The sequence below is a fragment of the Polistes dominula genome, unplaced genomic scaffold (assembly GCF_049000335.1).
Source record: "Polistes dominula isolate Pdom_NZ unplaced genomic scaffold, Pdom_raw_medaka contig_68, whole genome shotgun sequence".
Taxonomy (NCBI): domain Eukaryota; kingdom Metazoa; phylum Arthropoda; class Insecta; order Hymenoptera; family Vespidae; genus Polistes; species Polistes dominula.
In genome coordinates this window covers 660,951-686,805 of record NW_028301034.1, presented here as the reverse complement: position 1 = coordinate 686,805, position 25,855 = coordinate 660,951, and the positions used below count along the sequence as shown (strand labels likewise).

Below are 25,855 nucleotides of genomic sequence, written 5' to 3'. Positions count from 1 at the left end.
AAACTATCCTATCTTTCAAGTTGGATGAAACTGTACACAGTGTGTAAAATTTGATTAAAATCGGTTCAGTAGTTTAGGAGTCCATTGCGGACAAACAAAGTGACACGTAATTTATATATATTAAGATTATAAAAGCGTTAATAATATTATTTTTCTTTGCAGTGTTTTATTGTAAAATGCTCTCCTTAATCAAATAAATTTTAAGTTAATTTTTCCTATTATTATACTCTCAAGAAATATTGAAAATTTGATTTAATTTTCTCATCGTTAATCTCTCTTTCTCTCTCTCTCTCTCTAAAAATCTTACTAAACTAATTTTAAAAAATACTGCATTATTAAGTATTCATCTAAATATTAATAGAAATTAAGCTATTTGGATTTTGTCTGAAAAGTCATCTCTATTACACGCAAATATATATAACAGAAGAAAAATAAGATGTTATAGGGGAAATTCTAAATAAGCGTAAAATCTTTATAAAAGAGCAGATGTTTTTCTTTCCCCTTCTGCCCACCCAGTAAGCTAGATTTCTTAATCTACGAGTCAAGATTTCAAAAAAAGCCAAAGGTTCAATGCAATCTCACCACGACAAAAGCCAATATCCCCAACAAAACTTTTTGTTCAAATACAAAGACATCTTTATTCAATAGATGCAACCGTCGACCACGGTTTGATTAATATGTTCAATCAATGTTTTTGAAAAACAACATTATTGTTTACAATCGTGATCGATCCTTTACATAAATATTTAAATATTTTTCTAATACTTAAAATAAATCAAACAATTTCTTACGACTAGAAACTGCTTCTTTTTTCTAACCGCTGTCATTCTTATTTTATTCTAAGTCTTATCTACATATAGTCTATATTTTATAGACTATAATACTAAATAGATATCTTATCTTAATATATATAAATTACGTGTCACGTTGTTTGTCCGCAATGGACTCCTAAACTACTGAACCGATTTTAATCAAATTTTACACACTGTATGCAGTTTCATCCAACTTGAAAGATAGGATAGTTTATATCTCAATTTATAATCGCAATTGACTTAAAGACGTGTGTATCGGACTGATTGTGAGCCACAGCAACGCGTGACGGGGCACCCCAAGTTTTATTTTTTTATTTTTATATGTGAATATTAAAAAATTAGAGAAACAGTTGTCAAATAACATCTACAAGCATATATCTAAGAAATTGAATAATGTCACGTAGCAGGACTCGCGCTAAGAACGGGCCTTCAATCGAAAAGGAAATTTTTACTTATAGAAATCTTCCTTGGGCCCAGATCACCGCAGGATCACGAAGGGAAAGAGAAAGAAAGAATAAGAGAGTGGGGACGAGGCTATATAATCTTAGGGTAGGTCGTCCAGAGAGAGTAGTATTCTCTGAAAAGTTCGAATAGTGTAAGTTTCGCGGTTAATAAGTGAAAATCGTTTTCCAAGTTATTAAATATAATTCAATATTTTATTACAATAGTTATATTTTATAACGTTCTCTCTCTCTATATATATATAGAAAAAATACACACATACATATTATACACTCATGCAAGGATGTCATGGATAATTAAGCTCCTTAATCTACTAGCAATCTTTGGTACGTACTCGTGTCTCTTTTTTTGTAACCCTCAATTAATCATTCATCTGTTGGGCCAATTAGTCACAATTATTTTTAGCTCATTTAACTTTTTCTGAGAAAAAAAAAACATGATAAAAGTTCTTCGCTAATCGTTCTTATAATATCTCACGTCGAGAGATACGTAGTGAATTTTCTGGGAATAAAGTACATAAGTATTCGGTGAGATCTTGTAAAGCGTCTACGGTAAGAATAACAACATATACAAAAAGCTAAGACAACGCATAACTGCACGCATCGTATCCGCCGCGTCGACGTGATTATTGTCGAGTCAAGATTCGATTTGACTGGAATACCAATTGAAACGATAACAATGAAAAGGAATAGTCACTGAAGACAAATATCGAGGGAAAAGCAAAAACCATCGAATGTTAAACACCTCACAAGACAACTTTTCTCATTAACTCGTTATTAATCCTTTACAATGCTATAAACTTGTAGGAAATATTGGTATTGGTTGTCATGTTGAGAAATGATAGCTCTTTTTCTTTTTTTTTCTTTCTTTCTCCCTCTCTCTCTCTCTCTCTCTTTCTTATATTATACGACACAATAGATCCGAACCGTAGAGATGAAAAAAGAAATATTATTGAAAAGGAAATCTTTTCCAGCTGGCATAAAGATCTGACACTAGTTTCTCACCCATATATTTATGAAGGTTCACGTCTTAGTTACGTCTGAATTGTATCCAGGTAGATTTATGGGAATTTATTTTTCCACGTTATACACACTTTATTCCTGAGACATCCATATATATGTATATATATAGACGCAGTTGATAATCGAACGTTCGACAAACGCAACCTCACACCTGTCCCTATTATTAAAAGCGCATTTAATTATTTGACTATTTCGTTATATTATTTTTATTATTATTGATACTTTTATTTCAGGTATTTCTTGTGCGATTAATTGGAGATCGGAAAGCAATGAAGATCAATGTGAGACAGCAATCAGGGAAGTCATTAGAGATGATCGAGCTATTGTTGAAGATGATAGTCTAACTAGGCTGCATTACACATGGTCATCTCAAGAGTGAGTTTAATTTTGTTTTTTTCTTTTTTTAATAAATAATTATGGAGGGTAGAGGTAAAGAGTGAAATCTCTTAAGGTGCGATTTCATGCTGACGCTTGACGCTAGCTTTGAACGTCAAATTTGACCACTTAATATAATTTCGATCAAAGTGCCATCTAGATAAGAAGCAGCGTCAAATCTGCTGTATGGTATGAATGTAGCAATTGTGAACGAATTGAAGTATGCCGAGTATAACATAAGATTCTTTCTTCTTATTATAGAGGGTAGAGGTAAGGAGTAAAATCTCTTATGGAAAAAAATGTGAGAAAGTGTCCAGCATTTTCTGTCAATAACAGTTCAAAAACCTTCCAGAATGATGCTGGTGTAGACACTTGATATGGTATGAATGTAGCAATTGTGAACGAATTGAAGTATGCCGAGTATAACATATGATTCTTTCTTCTTATTATGGAGGGTAGAAGTAAGGTGTAAAATTTCTTATGGGAGAAAATGGGAAAAAGTGTCCAGCGTTTTCTGTCAATAACAGTTTAAAAACCTTCCAGAATGATGCTGGTGTAGATACTTGGTATGATATGAATGTAGCAATTGTAAACGAATTGAAGTATGCCGAGTTAAAGAATGTAATATTATTGGCAACTTTATCGCAAGATAATCGCAAGATAACCCTTTGGAGGTTATTGTACTTTTATGATCATTATATTACAATTTTTGGAAAAATTCGTTCTATTTTCTATTGAATATTTATGTCTTTTATATTTAAGACATTTTTGTCTGTCATGAGACATTCATGTGGAGGTAACGATCATCTCGACCCTTTTCTTGTTTATTTCTCAATCCTATTCTAATAATATTTGGCGCTTCCTTTAAAATTGACACTCTGTGACCTGTGGCGCCACCCTATTGCATACATTTCGATGGAAACTTTTCATGTACAGAGATGTTACTCCTTACCTCTACCCTCCATATAAATAATTTATTAATATTAATGTTTAAACCAATTTATATTGTATATCAGTAAAGATGGTCTACAGTTGAACGGGACAACACAATTGTTGACATACGCGGACGATATTTCTTTGTTAGGGGACAATTAACAGGCATTAATTAAAAAAAAAACCAAATACATGGTAACCGATAGAGCTCAGAATAGGCCTAGTACTGGAACTTTGGTCGTCCGGGATAAAACTTTTGAGCGGATCAGCAACTTTAGGTATTTAGGATCGATCATAAACCAGACGAACGAAATTAACGAAGAACTTAACACGTTGACGCCGGTACCGATTTTCAATGTCTGCGCTGTAGGGCGGCACTCGAATCTAAGGGGCGCTTCATCTGGCGGCGCGTGATTTTTGCTTGTTCAAACCTGGACCAAGGTGGACCACCGGTGGTACGCGCCGCCCGATGGGACAGTCAAGTGCGGGCCACCGGTGGTACGCGCCGGCGTGGACGTGTTAAGAAAAGAATCAATCTAGGCAATTCATGTTTCTATTCGATTAGGTCTAGGCGATTAAAAATCAGGATATACAGGACAATCATCCTGCCGGTAGTCCTTTATGGTAGCGAAACGTGGTGTCACTTGCGTTACGGGCCCAAAAGAAATTTAGGGTTTAGAAAATAAAGTTGTTTCGTAAAATGTTCGGTGCAAAACGCGATGAGGAAACGGCCATAATGGAGAAAACTCCATAACGTTGAAGTGCATCGATTGTACAACAAACCGGACATTATCAACGTCGTAAAATCACGCCGATTAATATGGGCTGGTCACGTGGTGCGCATGGGGGTGGATCGAACGGCTCACAAAATATTGGTCGGTATATACCAAACGGGAAAAGACCACTAGGTAGACCGAGACGTAGATGGGAGGATAATATTAGAAGGGACCTGAAAAAAATAGGATACGAAGACCGCGAATGGAAGGATCGGGGACAATGGCCCCGGGATTTGGTATTTGCAGCAATGAACTTTCGAGTTCCTAATGCCAGTTAATAATAATAATAATATTCTATATAAAAAATGTACTTTCAATTAACAAATTTGTTTCTTTTAGATGTGAAGTACGAGCTGGCCCAGAATATATCATTCGAAAGTACACATTTTTCGAAAACGGAACATTTTTATTACTACGCTATCATTATGCCGAAGAATCCTGTAGCATACCAACTCACACTGTAGTTGGACGAGGATCCATTCAATTGGGTTTACCGTCAACAGTAATACCTGGTGCAACTGAAACCAAATTTCACATAGACATGGTTCACATAGTACCATTGAATCGTCAGGTATTATAAATAATTTATTATTATTATTATTATATTTGTTTATAACTTATCAACCTTTCCTATTATTATTCTTGACGTTTTACGTAGATCGCCAATAAATTTGGACATAGATTAAACGTCACTTGTAGTTTCCAACCAAAATGGCGTCCTTACGTGGCACAACCAATTTTCGAACGGTTTCATCGTCAATTTGAATCTCCATCGTGGTACAGTCCAAGATATAATTCTCTTCAAAATTATCCTTCATCGAAAAAAGAAAAAGGGATTGACTGTTTGGAAAAACTTGGAATCGAATTCGACGAATTGAGTATACTGAGAGTACAAAAAAGGGCACTCGATCAGAGATACATCGTACCTAGTTCGATTTATAAATCAAAAGTCGAATTGGCGCTTGCCAATGTACCACCAAACGTACAATCTCGATGGATTCATCAACCTACGTCATTACAATCCACCATGTTAATTCGTATGGATACCGTAAGTGTTTAGATACTGTTTTTGATAAACGATGTAAATTGATACACACTTTTTCTATTTAATTAACAAATTGTAGACTAGCGATTGTCCAATATGCGGTAGTATATCTCGAGGAACGGAATACAATCCACCACTGTTACACGAGTTAGCACCACTTCCAGCATTACTCGGTGGTTCATGGATAAGTTCCCAATGTGAAAGTGTCAAAAACGGTTTATGGTCTCGACGTCACATGAAAATATATTCCGGTGATAAACTGTGGACTGGTCGTTGGGATTATTACTTGAATCCACGATGTACCATATTTTCTTACTCGATCACTGCAGCAGGAAGTTACTTGCAACGTGCTGGAGGATATAAACGCGACAACACGGATAATACAAAACTATACCAATCATCTTGGAATTCCTTAACAGACAAATTAATGTCTAGATCAAGAAGAAGTATGAACGACGCTTATCGTCATCTTTTTCGAAACGCTCGTCCTTCGATGGTTGAATCATTTGCTGCAATGCTCAAGGGTAATCAAAAACACGAAGCAATTGCAACAAGTGCAGAGACATCCCCAAGCACACCCTGTGGAACCACGGAATTGGATCTTCACGTAGCCGAGAGTCTTCTCATCCCAGGAGATACGTTAATAGTTGATCGATGTGCTGGCAAAGAGCCAGGCAAACCACTTACCCTATGGCCTAATAATTGCGTTCCTCTGGCCATAGAAGCACCATCGACCCTTCGATTAAGAGCTAAAGTTGGAGTTAGTTGGTCGGGTCAATACATCTTACGATTAGGTCTGAAAGATGACGATATTTGGGATATGCCACTTCGTCAATGCGGACAAACTAATTCACGTAATCCCAAACTTAGAATATATCTTCGAAAAAGTTTAGGACTTAAATATGGGCTCTCATCTTTGGCAGTATCATCCAATCAGACATCTCTCGAAATGATTATAATTATGTTTCTTTGTGTTCATTATTTTTTCCGAATAAGTTAAATCTTTTTCTTAAGGACAGTATTTTATTATTAACTTCAATTAACTTCAAAAATGGAGGAGGTTCTCAATTCGACTGAATTTCTTTTTACGTTTGTTACTTCAAAACTTTCGACTGAGTTAACCGATTTTGATGAATTTTTTTTTTTTTATTTGAAAGCTAGTGCTTCCTGTGTGGTCCCATTTCAATTTGATCCAGTTCTGACAAATGGCATCCATGAGAAAACCATATAAATCTTAAATTTGCATTTATAATCTAATCGTATAGTTTGCAATGTTTGTCAAATGAAATGTTAGTCGTACCTATCGATACGAATATGTAAATATAGTACACGTGTATTTGAAAAAAAAATCATTTACTATCATTTACGTTTGTTAAGATGAAGATTAAAAAAAAAGAAATATTGAAAAATATTTATAAAATATGAAAGGTTTGATGGACGAACGATATCATACAATGATTTTAAGTACAATCCTTTTAACCTTGCCATGTAAAAAGTCTGACTAATCGAAATTGATTTACGAATTTTGTACATTTGTATATATATATATATATGATATTATTATATTTTTTGTACAAGAAAGTAGTTATATTATAAATTATAGTTTTATATATAAATATATATAGTTGAATAGTCTATTATCTTGATTATCTTCAAGTAAGAACAATACTAACGCCAACAATAAAATGAAATAAATCTGACAGCGTTCTTTTACAGATTTTGAAATATTTTTCATCAAATATACGTATTATTTCTTATCTACCCGTTATAAATTACAACCGTAAATGAAATCATTCGAGCTATCATACCATGTGTTTTTACTTTATGATTTTAGTATTCCTACAAGTAGAACGCAGGAATCAACTATTCCATTCGTATTTGTCTCTTCCTTGTAATATCTGAGATCTATAAGAATTATATTTGAGTGTGTGTGTGTGTGTGTGTATGTGTGGAGATGCATATCTGTTACATTATACATTACTCGTGTGAATAAAATTAATAATTTGAGAATTATTATGACCTATTGCATTATTATGTGTGCATCGAATATTAAATAAAAATTTCGAAAAGTGAAAATAGACTTGAAAAGGTAAGAAAAGTATTTGTCTTATACAGTAAATATGATGATAAAAGTAAAATCATAAAAATGTCAACATCCCTTAGACAACATTTTGTAATTTCAGATAAATTGCAATAACGCATACGTACGTAAGTACGTGTAAATCATACCTTACCTATCAAACCACTTATCTTTTGAGGTGTCTCGACTTGACTAAAATTCGAAATAAAAATGTCTAACAACGAATCAACAATTCTCAATTCGGAAATTTTGAATCGTTTCACATTTGGCTGGACCGATTATACTTTATTTGGGACGATATTAATGGTCAGTGTTCTCATAGGATTTTATTTCGGATTTTTTAGTAAACAAGACACAACTACGGAATATTTATTGGGTGGAAAGAGAATGGGATTTTTCCCAATAGCAATGAGCATAATTGCCAGGTAAGTGATTCATTACTTATGCGAAGAACGATCCCATAGAATACCTATGGGAATACTAAATATACGATACATTTATATGCTTCGATACGAACAAGCACGTTCTTAGAAAAAGGAACACAATGTTCTCTGTTATAATCATGTTTAATCATAGAATATGAAAGGAATGTTAATACACGTTATTTCATCTTCTGACGTTTCTCATATTTGAATATCATAGTTTGACGAGGCCTCGTCCTTTTTTTTTATAATTTACAATCTTTTATCAGTTAAATGACTATTTGTAGAATCCAAGGTTGACAGTAGATAGAAAAATATTTATTTTTCCTTATCTGAGAACGATCTTTCGTTATCTTTCGTCGAAATTCGGACGATCGGTTAATTAATGTGTACTTAATGTCTCTTATTAAGGTAAGTCGGGGGAATATGACACAGTTAAGGAAAAAATCAATCTAAAAAGTAAATTAATAAATTTAATGAAACTTAAATACATGGATTTAATAAACATTGCCTCTATTTATTATATGTCTATATATTTATTTATTTATTAATTAATAAGAATAAATTAGTGCTTATTGAAAGTGGCATATTCCCCACATGTAGGGGTAATATGCCACTTACTCAAAAAAGAACTTCATTTCATATAAATATCACAAATAACTCGTAATTTAATACTTTTACAGTATAACAAATATAACTTCAATTAACTACATTAATAATTATAATAAATAGCTTCAACAAAACTAGATAACAATAATAAATTTGACAAATTTTATGATTTACATAAAGGACAAGTTTCACTTACACAACAAGTTTCGTGCATCCATTTTTCACATTTGCCACATTGCACCCAATCGCATTTCGGTCCTTTCTTACTATCAAAACTTATGTGGCACACGGGACAAAAGTCTCCACTGGCATATTAACCCCAACTCATTTTGTGAAATTTTGCCCCGAATGCACAAAAAAAATGTTAAAGTAAAAAAAAAAGAACAAATCTTACTTGTTATGTTTTAAAATCAGTGCCGTTATGAAATATTATTAATTCTACACAATATACAAAAACTCGTTTTAAGAAAAATGTATGAATATGATAGAAAATAAACATTGAAGTTACAGAAAATTGTAGATTCTCAGCAAATTAATTCAACTGTATCTAGAAAGCAACTGAAAACTACGTCGGTATACTGTAGTATTTACTCAGTAAAGTATGGTCAGCTGTATATAATAAACACCTCAATCTTGTTCCTATCGATATCTTAATATATATAAATTACGTGTCACGTTGTTTGTCCGCAATGGACTCGTAAACTACTGAACCGATTTTAATCAAATTTTGCACACTGTATGCAGTTTCATCCAACTTGAAAGATAGGATAGTTTATAATCTCAATTTGTAATCGCAATATTATTTGTTTATTAACAAAGAGTCATGATTATCTCTGTTAGTTCGATAAGATTCCAACAGATGGCGGTATGAGGTAATTCGTTTAGAGACCCTGTAGGAGGGACGCGCCAAAGAATTTTGGGGGACAGGAACTTATGTAGTCACGTGATTGCGTGCGAATGAATCAAACATTTTAAATAGTATAAAAGTTGTATACAGTAATAGTGAATAGTGTAGGGGGTAGAGTGGTGAATTGGTTTGAAAAAATTATGAAATAATGAATTGCATCAAATACAGACAAAAAAATGAACCATATTATTATTATCAATTCAAAAAGAAAGATTGAATTAAGTTTGATTTGATAAAAGGCATTACAGTATTTAGAAATTTCAAAACAACTTGTAGGAATTTATACAATTTTGATAAATTCAATTATCTACTATATATATATTTGGAGAGGATGAGGTGAGGTCTCCAACAGAGCGTATGCCAGGTCAGGTATAAGTCTTTATTGTTTCTTTTTACAGTCAATCAATTTCTTTCGTCTAGTCGCTTTCTAAGTCGGATCCGAACTCTTCGTCGTTCGGAAAACTTCGGCCCGGGGAGATCGGGTCCCCGGCGCGGTGCCAGTCTCGGACGACCGCGGCGCTGCTGAGCGCGCACCGCCACATATATATTATATTTACAATTATTTTAAACATTCGTACAATTTGTTTTTAATTTGCAATATTAATAAATCAGCTAGGATTCCTGGATATTATATCTTCATAACTAACCACAGCCGTTATTTATACATACTAAAGATAAACATGGCTGCGCGTTGCATCGGAAGCTGTCCCCCAAAATTTGCAGCTAATAGCAACCCCAGCAATATGTATGGCGCGTCCCTCCTACAGGGTCTCTAATTCGTTGACTTAAATATGCGTGTATCGGACTGATTGTGAGCCACAGCTACGCGTAGCGGGGCACCCCTAATCTACTTATAATTATAAGAGATATAGCTAAGTGGCATATTTCCTGCACTGGCATATTCCCCCGACTCACTTTACATATTTCCTAATCTAATATATTCTAGATTATATTTTACATGATTATTTTCAGCCATGTATCAGGAATCACGTTATTGGGAGTACCATCGGAAGTTTATCAATATGGATCTCAATACGCAGCATGCGTTTTCACATCGTTTCTTTCGTGTTCAATAAGTGCTTACATATTTCTTCCGGTTTTTTACAAGTTACAACTGACCAGTACCTTTGAATATTTAGAAATCCGATTTAGCAGATCAGTTAGATTACTTTGCTCATTTTTATTTCTTATTTCTTATATCATGTATATTCCCATTGTAATTTACGTACCAGCATTGGCATTCTCTCAAGTAACTAATTTTAGTTTACATACAATCACACCGATCCTTTGCGCTGTTTGTATCCTTTATACAAGCATTGTAAGTAAATATTAAAATTTAATAAAACGTAATTAAATAAATTAAGAAAGAAAAAAACAAATATTACTTAAATTTGATCAATCAATTCTTTTTAGGGAGGATTAAAAGCAGTTGTGTGGACGGATACAATACAATTTACTGTTACAGTCGGAGGTTTGTTCACTATTCTCTTCTTAGGTATTAATTCGGTTGGTGGAATATCGGAAGTATGGAACCGATCCGAAATGGGTAATCGTTTAGTATTCTTCAAGTAAGTTACAAAATAATTTTTGTTTAAATCACATGTATTACATTTTTTATTTCTAACATTGTTCTATACGAAATTTGTATTTTTTTTTTGTTCAGTATGGATATCAACCCTTACACTAGAAATACATTTTGGGCAATGACTATAGGAATGACAATAACATGGCTCGTACATCTTGGTGTACATCAAGGAGTTATTCAAAGGTGTCTTTCGGTACCAAAAGAAACGGATGCTAAGCGGTAAGATTCGAATTCGTGTATCTAATGAAATTTAAAAATATTTGTTTACTTTTTTAAATAACCACAAAATGTTCTGTTCATTGATCACAGAGCACTAGGCATGACAGCTATAGGTTTGATTCTCGTAAAGATAGTTTCCGTTTTCACAGGATTAATCATATACGCTAAATATTTTAATTGCGATCCTTTGCTTTCCAAGGTAAGAGATAATTGTTTATATTTAATTAAATTCATAATATTCCACATTATATTTTCATTAACATATGTTACTTCGAAGAGAATACAAAGGGCCGATCAAATTCTACCTTATTACGTGATGGACGTGGCTGGAAATGTACCAGGATTGCCAGGTTTGTTTTTAGCTGGTCTTGTAAGTGCAGCTCTTGCTACAATGAGTGCAAGCTTGAATACTATGTCCGGCACAATTTATAAAGATTTTATCGATCCATGGATACCAAACGGACCAAACAAAGAAGCTCGAGCAGCTACGACTATGAAGGTTCGATTATGTCGCGTTACAAATATTGACTAACTCTGATTAAACTTCGAAATATGTTTTATTTTCTTGTTCTTTTGTCTTTTTTCTTCCTCAATAGATAATCGTACTTATCATAGGAGGAATTTCGGTTGGATTAGTGTTCGTCGTCGAACAACTTGGGCCAGTTTTTCAAATATCCGTTAGTATGCGCAGCGTAACCGATGGCCCTTTACTCGGTTTGTTTCTACTAGGAATGTTGGTCCCATTGTCCAATGCTCAAGGAGCCCTTTTAGGTGGTTCCGTGTCTTTGATTATAATGTTTTTCTTAGCCGGTGGATCCGAATGGTACATGACAAATGGACAAATTCGTAAAATTCCATTACCAGTGTCGATAGAGGAATGCCCATATCCGTTAAACGAAACAGAAATTACTACACGAAGACCATTGACATTAGAAGAAGAACCAATTGGTATATTCAAGATATCCTTTCTGTATTTTACCTTGATAGGTGCTATGCTGGCCGTAGTATTCGGTATTATTGGAAGTTATGCGTTTGGTAAGGTTGATCTAACTCAAGTAGATCCCGATCACATTTCTCCAATAATGAGAAGGTAAACAAATTTCTATACAATAATTCTTCTTGTTAGTATCGATATCATTTTAATATTATTCCTTGGTGTAGATTTCTACCGCGTAAAGAATACGTGCAAGTATCATTGAAACCAACGCAAGAAGAATTAGAATTGAGCAAGGACATTGATCATCGTCAAACAACGATGAAGTTTAACGAGTAAAAAAAGGATATAGGATAAACGTAGCTAAGGATAAAGTATTATACGTGTCTTATCATATTATCAAGGACAAATATTTGATATAAATTATATGCAAAACTTTAATGTGAAAATACGTGAACAAGGTAAAGAATCGAAGGTTGATCCTGACTGGACCTGGACCACAAACGAAAGTTACACGCAGCTTCTTTATCGATTTGTAAGCGCAAGCGCCTACTGACTTTGCCGTTCTCGGCACGCATCGACGAATCCCGGCTATTTTCGGCTACGCAGTACCGTTTCAAACAGCCTGTCGCGGTGAATCCTTATTAGAAGAGTGTTCGTTTATCGTCAGACTGCATTCGGATCCGTTCTCGTCATCATCAACAATTTGTTACTCCTTTTAAAAAATAAGAAAAAAGAAGGAAGAGTATCTTATTTATTCTATTTTACTTGAAGACAAAAAAAAACAAGGAATCCCATTGCTGATCAATCGATTCAACGAGTTTGAATAAACGGACAACGACACTGATGACATCGATGAAGTCGACGACTACGATGGCAACGACGTTGATAACAAAAACAACAACAACAACGACAACGATGACAGGGCTGAACAATGAAGTAAATAATAACGATCATGAAATAATGTTGAAAATAATGAGAAATTGGTTTGATTTGATATTTCGATACTTGCCTTGGCACGATTTGACTGACCTCAATGATAATAAATTAATATGGGAAAAGAAGTTTAAAATAAGATGAGAGGGAGGGGGAGAATGATCGAAACGTTATGATACAGCCCTGGAAAATGTTCATCGCGACTGCTCGGAAGTGGCCGGTCGTCGTCGAGGGTAAAACGACCGCGCCTACACGTGGAGCAAGCGCCAGCCGTTCTTGTCTCGAACGTAGTTTCGAACTGAATCTCGAACGGAGTCCCGGAGTCTCGGCTTTGCCGTGACACGATCAACAAGTACGCGGGCGAAACGATGCATTGCATAAAATCCGCTTAAGACTCTGCTTTGCAATACTTCGGTTAAAACTTTCTCTCTGACGAGCGTTTGTTAATCTTCGTTCGTTATTCCGTTTCCTTTCTCTCGATTGACTGCAATGTCTTATTATAGTTCGCCAGGACTTTAAATACTCGTCAGGAGAAGTCAGTGTGTAGTATAGTAATTTTTTTTGTACAATTAAAGTGTCGTGTAAGTCACCCACAAAGAGAGAGAGAGAGAGAGGGAGAGAGGGAGAGACAAAGAAATTCAAAGATCATCAGATTGTGATGAAAATTTCCATCGGATTAGTTCATTGTAAATAAGGAATAAGAAAATGCGCGTTATTTGTTGGACAATTCGATGATTATTTTGAATAATACAAAAATAATATTAAATTCGATATGACGAAACGACATGCATTTCTTCGACTTGACGTTCGTAGCTCGAGATATAATAATAATAATAATAATAATGCTGCTACGAGGGAAAGCGCGAAAATGATTTTACGGAATGAAAAATGTACGAATTTGACGGAACGAATTCCAGAAATAAGATTAACCGAAGGACGATTCAGGAGGTGGAATATGTACTTACGTTAGACGGCCGTCTTGCTTTTAATAATAGATAAAAACGTAGGGGCGGGCTCGTGCCGGAAAAAGAACGGAAACGTTTTCGAACAATTTTGACGACACCACGCCACAGTTCAAAAACGACGATTTCTCTCGGCGGCTCTGATTTCATCGTGCGAATACTTTTCGACAATTCTCGATTAAATGTGTTCCAGCTATTTTTGTAATCCTCGATTAGAAAAAATCGAGAAAACAAGAAGAAACGTGAAGCGAACTATCCGTGATCTTAATGTCGACAAATACTTTTTTTCCTTCCTTCCTTCCTTCCTTCCTTCCTTCCTAATGTTCGATAAACGAGCAAGAAATTCAGATTGATTTATCTCGATCATCAATCGATCGATCGATCGATTAATTCCTACCCTTCCTTCCTTTAAACTATACCTACCTAAAATATGTGGATAATATTAGAAGTTGATTCAACGATGAGACGACAGAAATCAAGAAATCTTACGACAGTTATGTCTTCATGGAAATGATGTCGTTGCCGCACAAAAGTCTTCTTGGATCGTCCATATTGTTAATGATTGCTCTGGTGGCCTTATTGACGAGCAAGAGATACGGTTTGGAAACTCGTAAAAAGGATAAGGATGCATTGTTACTTGATATTATTGCAAACATAAGCGGAACGATAGACAAACTCAATGCTGGATTCGATGGTATGGCGATGGAAACTGAAATAGCAAGAAATCGACTAAAGCAACTGGTTGCCCTTCATCGTGAGAATGCTGCAATTTGTGCTATGTTACAGGAGCAACGAAAGAAACAAAAATTGAGGAAAGAGACTAAACGTACGTGACGATTCCAAAACTGTCATATTATGATGTCAAATATTTGCCGAGTATTATCGTTTACGAATTAGAATTTTAGGTGCAAGATACATCTGAAGAAATTCTATACCATAATGGAAGAAACGGTAAAATTTGGATTTAACTGATTTTACTAATAATAATCGAGTAACATTCAAGTTGCTATGTTCTCTCTAAATAGTTTTTAGAAAGATACTTAACAAATCATTCGTTTGAAATATATATGCCTCTTCTTACGTTACGACACATATATATATATATATATATATATATATATATATATTTGTATATCAAAGTTAATTTAGCTTTGGTGACCTAACGAGGTATTAAAGAAGATTTTCCAAGAAGCCATAGTTGGAACAAAAAAAACGAACCATTATTAGCAAATCTAAGGTATTCAAAGGAGATTGGTCATTGGCAAGACGAAATGATTGAAATTAGATTTACAAATGTGAACGTTGTTGTTGAGTAACGTCTGACATCTTGAGCTTATTATTAGTTATAGTAGTATACAGATAAGATTATATATGCGATAACTTTTAACGAGATACGGAACGGCAAGGTAACTTTCCAGGCGAAACTTTGATCCCTTACACACTTTGTATTAGTTGCTAGTATATATGTATGTATACATGTATATTGTATATGTATATATATATATATATGTACTTATGTTAGAAAGTCCGGTGATACGTTTTCCTCACATATCCTTTAACACGTTCGTCGCCCAGCCCGTTTCGGTTGAGTTTCTCACCAGGCCCAAAATTCGATTGTCGGTGCGCCTACGTAACGTAAAGAAGCAATAAGTAAAAATATAAACAATGCAGCCTGAGTATTATGGTTATATTATATTATTATATTTTATTTACCAAAAATAATCAAATATAATAATATCGTTTATTTATCGAAAATAATAAAATATAAAAATATCGTTTGTTTACCAAAAATAATAAAATATCAATTCAATTCAATTCGTTTATTCTGCTTATAAGTTACATACTCGTAGCAGAGTGAGTTCATTGTACATTCATTCATGATCTGTAATTAAAAATGTTTAAAATCAGAAAGTTTCGCACGCGTAATTGACGGTCAGAATGTAAGAAGGTATATTAAAATAATAAAATATAAAAATATCGTTTATTTACCAAAAATAATAAAATATAAAAATATCGTTTATTTATCGAAAATAATAAGATATTAAAATATCGTTCATTTATCGAAAATAATAAAATATAAAAATATCGTTAATTTACCGAAAATTATTATAAAATATAAAAATATCGTTTATTTACCAAAAATAATAAAATATAAAAATATCGTTTATTTACCGAAAATAATAAAATATAAAACTATCGTTTATTTACCGAAAATAATAAAATATAAAAATATCGTTTATTTACCAAAAATAATAAAATATAAAAATATCGTTAATTTACCGAAAATTATTATAAAATATAAAACTATCGTTTATTTATCGAAAATAATAAAATATAAAAATATTGTTCATTTGCCGAAAATAATAAAATATAAAACTATCGTTTATTTATCGAAAATAATAAAATATAAAAATATCGTTTATTTACCGAAAATAATAAAATATAAAACTATCGTTTATTTATCGAAAATAATAAAATATAAACATTTCGTTTATTTACCGAAAATAATAAAATATAAACATTTCGTTTATTTACCGAAAATAATAAAATATAAAAATTTCGTTTATTTATCGAAAATAATAAAATATAAAAATATCGTTAATTTACCGAAAATTATTATAAAATATAAAAATATCGTTAATTTACCGAAAATTATTATAAAATATAAAAATATCGTTTATTTACCGAAAAATAATAAAATATAAAAATATTGTCCATTTACCGAAAATAATAAAATATAAAACTATTGTTTATTTATCGAAAATAATAAAATATAAAACTATTTTTTATTTATCGAAAATAATAAAATATAAAACTATCTTTTATTTACCGAAAACAATTTTGTTTTTAAATGTGAAAAGTTTTTCCAACTAAAAATACCATAACTTCAACTAAAAAAAAGCGTCACCGTATACGGTGACGGGGAGGGGGGGGGTCCCCGGAGAAGCATGCCCGTCTCCAGCATACGGTGCCATGGAGACGAACGTGTTAAAAATACAATCCGATGAAATTAACAAGTACCCGCGCAGATATAATTAAATCTTATCTATAGATTCATACAAAAAAAAAAAAAAATGGAAAGAAACGTCTTAATTACGGACTAACGAAGGGGTTACTTTACATATAGTATTAGACGCCTAAAAGTAATAATAATCATTCGCTCAAGACACCATTATTCTAATATTTAATCTAGATAATAAATAAAGAAATAAAACAATTTCAATTCTATTTGAAAACAATCTAATCCAATAATTGCCTTTTAGCCTTTTTAACACGTTGATGCCTCTAAGAAAAGAAAATATCAAATCGAGACAATCATCCAAAGAGTGATTAAGGGACCATCTCAGTGTAAAATTTCAAAAAAAATCGATTTTTTTTCTGGTCTCATCTTGAAGTACATATTGTTGTGCGTGTTCTGTAAAATTTTCAAATTTCAATTCGAATTATTACAGTCGCTACAACCTTTTTTGGAAAAAGAGATTGGAGCGTAAATTGACACGCGCTAAACTTTAAACGCGTTTTTCTCAAAATGCCCTTTTTACAAACGGTGTCACGTCTCAGAGGGAGAGTTTTCGAGCTATCGACTTGAAATTTTTACGGAATTTTTTTTTACTTTATTCTTTATGTCCCTATGGAAGATTTTATTTTAATTCTTCCTATTTTTTCACTCGAAAAACTGTTGAAAAACAGGGGCTAAATTTCGTACTTTTTCTTCAAACCGTCGCCATTTTGTCAAATTTCAAAAAAAAAAAAACCTCCATAGGAACATAGCGGCTTCTCTACAGATTAATAATCAATTTGATTTTTTTTCTTTGAGATGCAAACTACGATCACAATCGTTGACACCGATTGCCCCCATTTTTGTTACTCACTTTTTCAAATTAATTATTAACAATAAGTAAAAATCAATAAAAACGAATGAACAAAATATTTTTGTATTGTTAAAGAGTGGTCTTATTCGGGGAAAAAAAACATCCCGATCATCTCCTTCTATCCATCAGAAAAAAAATCACGAAAATTGACATTTTTTTGGGCCGGTTGCACTGAGATGGTCCCTTAAGGGGACACGTCACCTTCGAGTGTAAAAAAAAGCGGTTTGTTTGTGAATTTTTTTTGCAGCCAGTTTTATTAACATCAATACAAATTTTTGGTATGTGTAAGTTATATATCTGAACTATATTCACAATTTTTTGTGTGTAAAAATATTGTAAATTGTGTTGTCTGTGGCCACTTTTCTAAGAATCCAAAAAAAAAAAGGTGATTTTCGGTGGCCCTCACTGGCAAAAATTGGTTCATCATAAACAAAAAAACCGAGTGTTATCCTTTAGTAGAGATGTTGGCGCAGGGAATGAACAAAAGGAAATTTTGATTTTTTAATTTTTCTCAAAATAGTCGACTTTTTGCGAAAAAAAATTGACATTTTTGCAGAAAAATCGCCGAGTTTTTGAAGAAAAAAAAAAATTGGGGATTTTTCGAAAAATCCTTTCGTTCATTCCCTAGATACGTGTATCTAGTATTACTGTACAAAATTTGGTAAAATAAATGGTCTGGACGCAGCGAGGGCAACCGTTTTAAAAACGCGAATAAGAGAAATGAACGTTTAAAGTTTTGGTAACTTACTTGGAGCGCTACAGTTTCGTAAATAATGCGCGGATCTTTACCAAAATTTGAAGAAATATTTTTGAAATAATATTCTTTCAGAAAATCGAAAAAAAAAAGATCGATTTTTTTGTTGACGTGTCCCCTTAAGTCTTTTATCCTTGAAAGATTATTAAAACGATAGAAAATTTATTTTTCATATAACCGTTGTTTGATTTGCAAATGACAAAAAAAAGTAATAATAATAATAATAAAAAAAGACAAAAAAAAAAAAAGAAACAAATTGTAAAATAAAGCTTATTATTCGATACAGGGGGCCAACGATCCTATACACGATGTTATTAATTAAATAAGAAATATAATTGTCGATGCGGAATGCTGTCACAATCGTTTAGTAGCCGTCTCGCGAATATGGAAAATCGATCAATACTTTATTATTAAAATACCAACATGAAATACCTTACTTTTATATTTAAAAAAAAGAAAGAAAAAACAGTAATACGAACATCGCAGATACAATTATTATCGATTTACACTTACATTTTCCGGTTTGTCGCTAATAATGTCAAGAAGAACTTATAAATCAATCCGAAATCGATGATTGTTCCATTTGAAAAATAACGTAGAAAATGGGCGTGTAACATTTTATTATATCTGTGTAAAATCATTCGTATGTATGCGTGTTATGTATGCGTGTACGTATGTATGTGAGTATGAAGGAGAATACAACGAATCCGCATCTTAGTGGAAAATACTTAGCAATATTAAATTCTTATCATTTAAGTTAAAAACATGTTAAAGTGCAATCGTGTGTGCATAAGATGTACACATCAATTTGTCAGTAGTCCAATGGATTATTTCTTAGGAATTGAAAACAACGTACACGTTGCATTTAATAATATTATATAAAAAAAAAATATATATATATATACGGTTATAAACAAAAGAAAATATTTAGGTGTTCCCATTTGTATGGTCCACCCTATATCTATATATATCACATAGAGAGACATTTAACTAAGGACCAAAGTTAACAAAAAGTGTTATTTATATCCAAATGCATGGGATTCAATTTGAGAATTGATATATTCCATTATGAATACACATGCCTAGGTCATCTTCGATTATTTTTGTAATCCTACTTGAAGAAATGAATAAAACCATTTAACATGAATATACATGAGTATATATATATATATAAGTGAATCCAATCAAAATATATTACCTTTGATCATCATTTTATAATTAATGTTATTTTTAAAATAACCTCGTATCGTAAAAAAAAATTTTATGTTTTGTCCAATTACTGCATATCTACGTTTCAAAAGAAACGTTCGAGTTAGTATCGTATGCTTGTAATCAGTGAATGTTGAAACTCTAAAGTTAGAGATACAAACAGATACCAGGGGTGACCAACTTTATTCTACATGCGATCGATTTTTTCTTTTTAAAAAGTATGTTTCGATTTATCTACAAACATTTTGCCATTTAACACATTCAAACATGTGTCTTGTGTACTAATAGATGACAATTAAGTAAGGTGTATTAAACCAACATGATCTCTTATTAATATTTAATAAAATATAAATTCCATTTTATTTTCTTATAATATTCTTCATGAGAGAAGTTTACGTCTGCATGTCTCCAGTCAATGTCCAGTTTATAATTTGATGTGTATCAAAAAAAAGATACTAATGATGAATTTTCAATATGACAATGAATAAATAAGGATTATGAATATTCCATACATATCATACTCACACAATCAGTCTGATACCCACGTCTTTAAGTCAACGGATTACGTTATACCGCTATCTGTTAGAATCTTATCGAACTAACAGAGATATAAACTATCCTATCTTTCAAGTTGGATGAAATTGCATACAATGTGCAAAATTTGATTAAAATCGGTTCAGTAGTTTAGGAGTCCATTGCGGACAAACAACGTGACACGTAATTTATATATATTACTATAACCCGACACACGTTGCTGCAGCTCCCAATCAGTCCGATATACACGTCTTTAAATCAACGAATTACGTTATACCGCCATCTGTTAGAATCTTATCGAACTAACAGAGATAATCATGACTCTTTGTTAATAAACAAATAATTGGCAATAAAATAATATTGCGATTATAAATTGAGATATAAACTATCCTATCTTTCAAGTTGGATGAAACTGTACACAGTGTGTAAAATTTGATTAAAATCGGTTCAGTAGTTTAGAAGTACATTGCGGACAAACAACGTGACACGTAATTTATATATATTAACATATATAAAAAAAGGAATATATTGGGATATTTTTACCGATTGACACATATTTCCAAAAAATTTTCTTAAGTTTGAGAGATTAAATTATTAAATGAAAAAAAATCAAAAAAATATAGATTAAACAAAGGTTTATAAAATTAAATCATTTTACAAAGTTATAATTTCATTTTCTAACCGGTTTTCATCAATAATAAATATGTTAGAAATCATTTCCTGTCGGCTATGATCATCTTCAGTTAATCGTGATAAACGGGTTGCCACTTCTCTTATATACTATGTTCCCCTCTCTCACAACTTACACACAGAACGACTTTATCAGCCAGCAGAAAAAGCTGAAGAAATCAGTGAAGCAACAACCGTCACTGGCAATTGACTCATTCGTATCGTCAACAACACATCGTTTAAAATTCTACTTTCTCGGTAATTTAGTGATTATACGAGTTGATCATTTTTCCAACAAGATGTCAACTACTAGCAGTAAGTATTTTTTTCAGACAGTTTATATAAAGTTACATTTAAAAGTTACTGTTACGAGAAAAGCGAAAGTGTCGAGTTACGTAATATAAGATATCTTTACAACCTATACTATATTTGAATAAATATCTTTCATATTCCATGTCGTTATATATTTACAAAAATATTTTTATTTTAATTACATAATATAAAATAACTTAATTTTCTATTATGCATATTAGAAAAGGTAATATTAGAAATTGAACTTTCAAATTATTAAAAATAATTGGGGCATTCCACGCCAAATTGGACGGTTTTAAAAATTTTTATTTTTGATTTCCGCCATTTGTTGATATCTTTTAGTACCCATCGAAAAACCCTTCCTCCTAAATTTTGCTATTTTTTTGATCATTCGTTCTAAAGATATCGAATTTTCAAAAAAGGCTTTTCTTATTTTTGTTAATTATTAATCTTAATCAGTAATTGAGACTTTCCCCCTACGCTTGTTATACTAAAAAAAAAAATGTAAAGTGTTTCAAAATACATTAAAAGAGAGGAATAAATGAATAAATTTAATAAAATAAAAAAAAGAACATTTTTTTTTAATTTTCAAAACTCGAAAAAAAATAGTAGTTATCGAAGGCCGACGGTCAGACCGGCCTAAAAAGTTGTGAAATTAGTAGTAGTTTGCTGTAAAAAATTTGGAAGAAAATCAAAATGTGCACTCACTTTAAAAAATGCAATTTAAAGTTTAAAAATCGAAAATTACGTATTAAGACACTTGAAATAATTTTTTTGAATTTTTTTTTTTCAAAAAGTACATTGCAAAACAAAACTTTTATGTAGAATAGTAATTTTCATCTTAATGAGTTTTAAAAAAGTTACGGACTAAAAACCACAGAAAGAGCTGTTTTTTTTTTTTTTTGAAAATTCAATATCTTCGATCAAAAAAATGCCAAAATTTAGGAGGAAGGATTTTTCGATGGGTACTAAAAGATATCAACAAATGGCGGAAAATAAAAATGTTTAACCTTTTAGGCACAGCTGGTTTCTCTATACGGCAGGGTTCAACGAGAATTAGGTGTAAACGGGTACAACTACAATGTGTGACGATGAACAATGTTGTTCTCTACGCGAGTACATTGGAATTTAGTTTTCGATGATTAAATTATAATTGTTTTTAAAGAAATGATACACACATACCTTAACTTTGACTACTTACATTAATAATTAAAAATAAAATTAGGTATAATATATTTGAAAAGAGGTTATCTGCGAAAGCCACTATAGTGGCGCATCGTACTGCAATATGGCAACCGCGAAAGCCACTGTATTTGCGCGTCGTACTGGAAGATGACATTCGTGAAAGCTACTTTAATGGCGTGTAGTGCCTAAAAGGCACCGTCCGATTTGGCGCGGAATGCCCCGATTACTCATTTATTTTCTTTTCCTTTTTGCATCTAGACTTATTCCTCTACATACGTATATCCATATTTATAAAAAAAAACAATTTATTATTTATCCAGGACAGACTATAATATTAGTGTTGAAATATTTTAGATTGTAGCACTTGTCACCCGGGCTATTCTAGCCCTAAAACAGCAATGGCGGAAGGACCGCGTGAAAAAATTATGTACACTGTTTGCATACATACTGATCCCAAAAAACCTGATGTCCTTTCAACAGTAGATATTGATCCTGAAAGTCCTACGTATTGTAAAGTAAGTTTTACTTTACAATTTTCATTCCACAAAGTATGAAAAATATATTTACAGGTATTACACTTTATTAATATTTTTTTTTAGATAATTCACAAATTGAGAATGTTACACGTAGGAGATGAACTTCATCATTCCGGTTGGAACATATGTAGCAGTTGTTACGATTTACCACGTAAACGAGATGTTATGGTACTACCATGTCTTATGTCGGATAGAGTATATTTTATTGATACTAGTAACGAGAGAGAACCGAAAATAAAAAAGGTATGTGTGGACAAAAAAATAGCAAAAAACACATATTACGTAGGTTGGAACTTAAATAGTGGCAACTATTTATTCACAACCGATACAAAAGAGTTACATGTTTGCTCCTGTTACTGTCCTTTAAAGTAGTCATCAGCGTTGTGTAGAACCCGTCAGCAGAGCCTGTTCTGTTGATGGTGCGAAAGGAGCGGTCTACTGCCTGTCGAATCCCTGGAACAGTTCTGAAGCAAATGCTACGATGGGTTCCACATGAATTGACGGAAATGCAGAAATGGATGCATTACGAAGCTGCTCAAATGCACTTGGAGCGCTATGAGCGCGAATGAGAGGCTTTCTTACGCCGTATCGTAACACTGAATGAGACATGGTAGGGACCCTATAGGAGGGACACGTCATGTACATTGCTAGGCTGAAAATGTGGGGGGACAGCTTCCGTTGCATCGCGCAGCAATGTTTATCTTTAGTATGTATTAACGGCTGTGGTTAGTTGAATCATTCGCGCGCAATCACGTGACTACACGAGTTCCTGTCCCCCAGCAATGTATATGGCGCGTCCCACCTATAGGGTCCCTAAGACATGGCAGTAGACCGCTCCATTCGCACCATCAACAGAACAGGCTCTGCTAACGGGTTCTACACAACGCTGGTGACTACTTTGAAGGACAGTTACAGGTGCAAACATGTAACTCTTTTGTATCGGTTGTGAATAAATAGTTGACATTATTTAAGTTCCAACCTACGTATATATTAAAAAGATTTGAATTTTTCTGACGACATACGTGAATAAAGGTTTTAGAACCAGAAGAGATGCATAAATATGGTTTATCAACGCCACACACTTCGCACTGTTCCCCAACAGGTGAAATAATTATTTCTACGATGGGTAAGCCTAACGGTGACGGACAAGGTGATTTTCTTTGTATCGATAGCGAAACATTAAAAGTTAAAGGCTCCTGGATTAAAGGTGAAAAGAAAGCAGCATTTGGATACGATTTCTGGTATCAACCTTATCACGATATACTAATAGCCTCTGAATGGGGAACCCCAAAGTTTTTTAAGAAAGGATATTTTGCTGATCACATTGCCGATCCAAGTGAGAAATGACCTAAAAATGTATCCACGACAAATATAGTTCCATTCCGAGTAATGATCTAAAATTGTCTTTATTTTATGACAGAGCGTTATGGTAGAAGTCTAAACATTTATTCTTGGTCCGAACGAACACTAAAACAAACCATTCATCTTGGAGATGACGGTATTGCACCACTCGAAATAAGATTTCTTCACGATCCAAAAGCAGCAGAAGGTTACGTCGGTTGCGCAGTCTCATCAAATATTATCAGATTTTACAAAACGAGCAACGGTGATTGGAACGTTGAAAAAGTAATCGATATACCTAAAAAAAGTTCAAGGATGGATCGAACCATTTATGTCTGGTAAGTGTAATTTCTTTTTGTCCTACGATTAAATCTTCTAATATGAAAAAACAATACGTCGAAATAAACTATATTTCATTATTTATTACCATTATTATTCCTTATAGGAATGATCACAGACATACTGCTAAGTTTAGATGATAAATATTTGTATTTATCTAATTGGTTGCACGGTGATATTAGACAATACGATATAACCGATCGTCGAAATCCTAAATTAACTGGTCAAGTGTTCCTTGGTGGTTCCATATTAAGCGATTCTAAAGTTCGTGTCTTAGAAGATGTCGAATTGAAGAGTCAACCTGATCCTGTTTATGTGAAAGGACGCAGATTATATGGTTCACCACAAATGTTACAACTCAGTCTTGATGGACGTCGACTTTATGTAACAACATCCATTTTTAAACCCTGGGATAAACAATTTTACCCCGAACACGTTGAGTAAGTTTCGGTATTTTAAATACAAATAATTGAATTTTAAATTCACTTTAAAAATATGAAATTTTTTACAATGTATAGACATGGATCGACGATGGTGAAACTTGACGTCGATGTTGAAAATGGAGGCATGAAATTGGATGAAGAATTTTTGGTTGATTTTGGAGAGGATAAAAATGATATTTTATTAGCTCATGAAATACGGTAAGTATATTAATTTAAATATTATAATATTTGTTTAATCTCTTTGAATTTATGTTATATTTAACGAAAATTATTTAAATCCAATATAAACAGATACCCTGGCGGTGATTGCACATCCGATATATGGTTACCCGATAAACAATGATAATATTCAGAAAAAAAAATAATATTTCAACTTATCATACTAATATAAGTATATTCACATAATATTATATCAAAATATATTTTCTTATCTCTACTTATAAAAATAAAAATATTATACGTACAACCCGGTAGGACCTCTGACTTATGATATCTCACTTATGTTTAAAATCTCATGTGACTTATGACATTTGTTTTTCTTTCAACAAAAAAAAAACACCTAACCAAATTCTTAGTAATTTA

The 25,855-nt window shown here is 32.6% G+C and overlaps 3 protein-coding genes across 3 annotated transcripts; all 3 read left to right on the top strand.

Annotated features, from left to right (window-relative positions):
* Positions 1–1,404: 1,404 nt before the first annotated feature.
* LOC107070843 (protein APCDD1) lies at positions 1,405–7,438 on the top strand. Its single transcript, XM_015329380.2, has 5 exons — positions 1,405–1,600; positions 2,530–2,671; positions 4,720–4,951; positions 5,039–5,428; positions 5,505–7,438. The coding sequence occupies exons 1-5, from the start codon at positions 1,558–1,560 to the stop codon at positions 6,423–6,425; spliced, it is 1,728 nt and encodes a 575-aa protein (XP_015184866.1). The 5' UTR covers positions 1,405–1,557; the 3' UTR covers positions 6,426–7,438.
* Positions 7,439–8,293: 855 nt separating this feature from the next.
* On the top strand, positions 8,294–19,852 carry LOC107070854 (sodium-coupled monocarboxylate transporter 2). The gene is made up of 6 exons (XM_089174542.1): positions 8,294–10,761; positions 10,857–11,011; positions 11,107–11,247; positions 11,338–11,746; positions 11,844–12,337; positions 12,409–19,852. Exons 1-6 carry the CDS (start codon positions 10,402–10,404, stop codon positions 12,518–12,520), a joined length of 1,671 nt encoding a protein of 556 aa, XP_089030668.1. The 5' UTR covers positions 8,294–10,401; the 3' UTR covers positions 12,521–19,852.
* Positions 19,853–21,261: 1,409 nt separating this feature from the next.
* LOC107070834 (methanethiol oxidase) lies at positions 21,262–25,746 on the top strand. Its single transcript, XM_089174537.1, is given in 9 exon segments — positions 21,262–21,432; positions 22,969–23,129; positions 23,214–23,393; positions 24,183–24,486; positions 24,571–24,790; positions 24,792–24,829; positions 24,937–25,270; positions 25,349–25,471; positions 25,565–25,746. Coding segments are annotated over 9 exon segments (1,428 nt in total). The 5' UTR covers positions 21,262–21,416; the 3' UTR covers positions 25,617–25,746.
* Positions 25,747–25,855: the final 109 nt, after the last annotated feature.

Bases quoted from the DNA above. Each gene is read 5' to 3' on its own strand.
- LOC107070843 (XM_015329380.2), top strand. From the start codon at position 1,558: ATGTCATGGATAATTAAGCTCCTTAATCTACTAGCAATCTTTG. The intron at 1,601-2,529 runs GTACGTACTCGT...CTTTTATTTCAG, and splicing joins TAATCTACTAGCAATCTTTG to GTATTTCTTGTGCGATTAAT. The intron at 2,672-4,719 runs GTGAGTTTAATT...TGTTTCTTTTAG, and splicing joins TACACATGGTCATCTCAAGA to ATGTGAAGTACGAGCTGGCC.
- LOC107070854 (XM_089174542.1), top strand. From the start codon at position 10,402: ATGATTATTTTCAGCCATGTATCAGGAATCACGTTATTGGGAGTACCA. The intron at 10,762-10,856 runs GTAAGTAAATAT...AATTCTTTTTAG, and splicing joins GTATCCTTTATACAAGCATT to GGAGGATTAAAAGCAGTTGT. The intron at 11,012-11,106 runs GTAAGTTACAAA...TTTTTTGTTCAG, and splicing joins AATCGTTTAGTATTCTTCAA to TATGGATATCAACCCTTACA.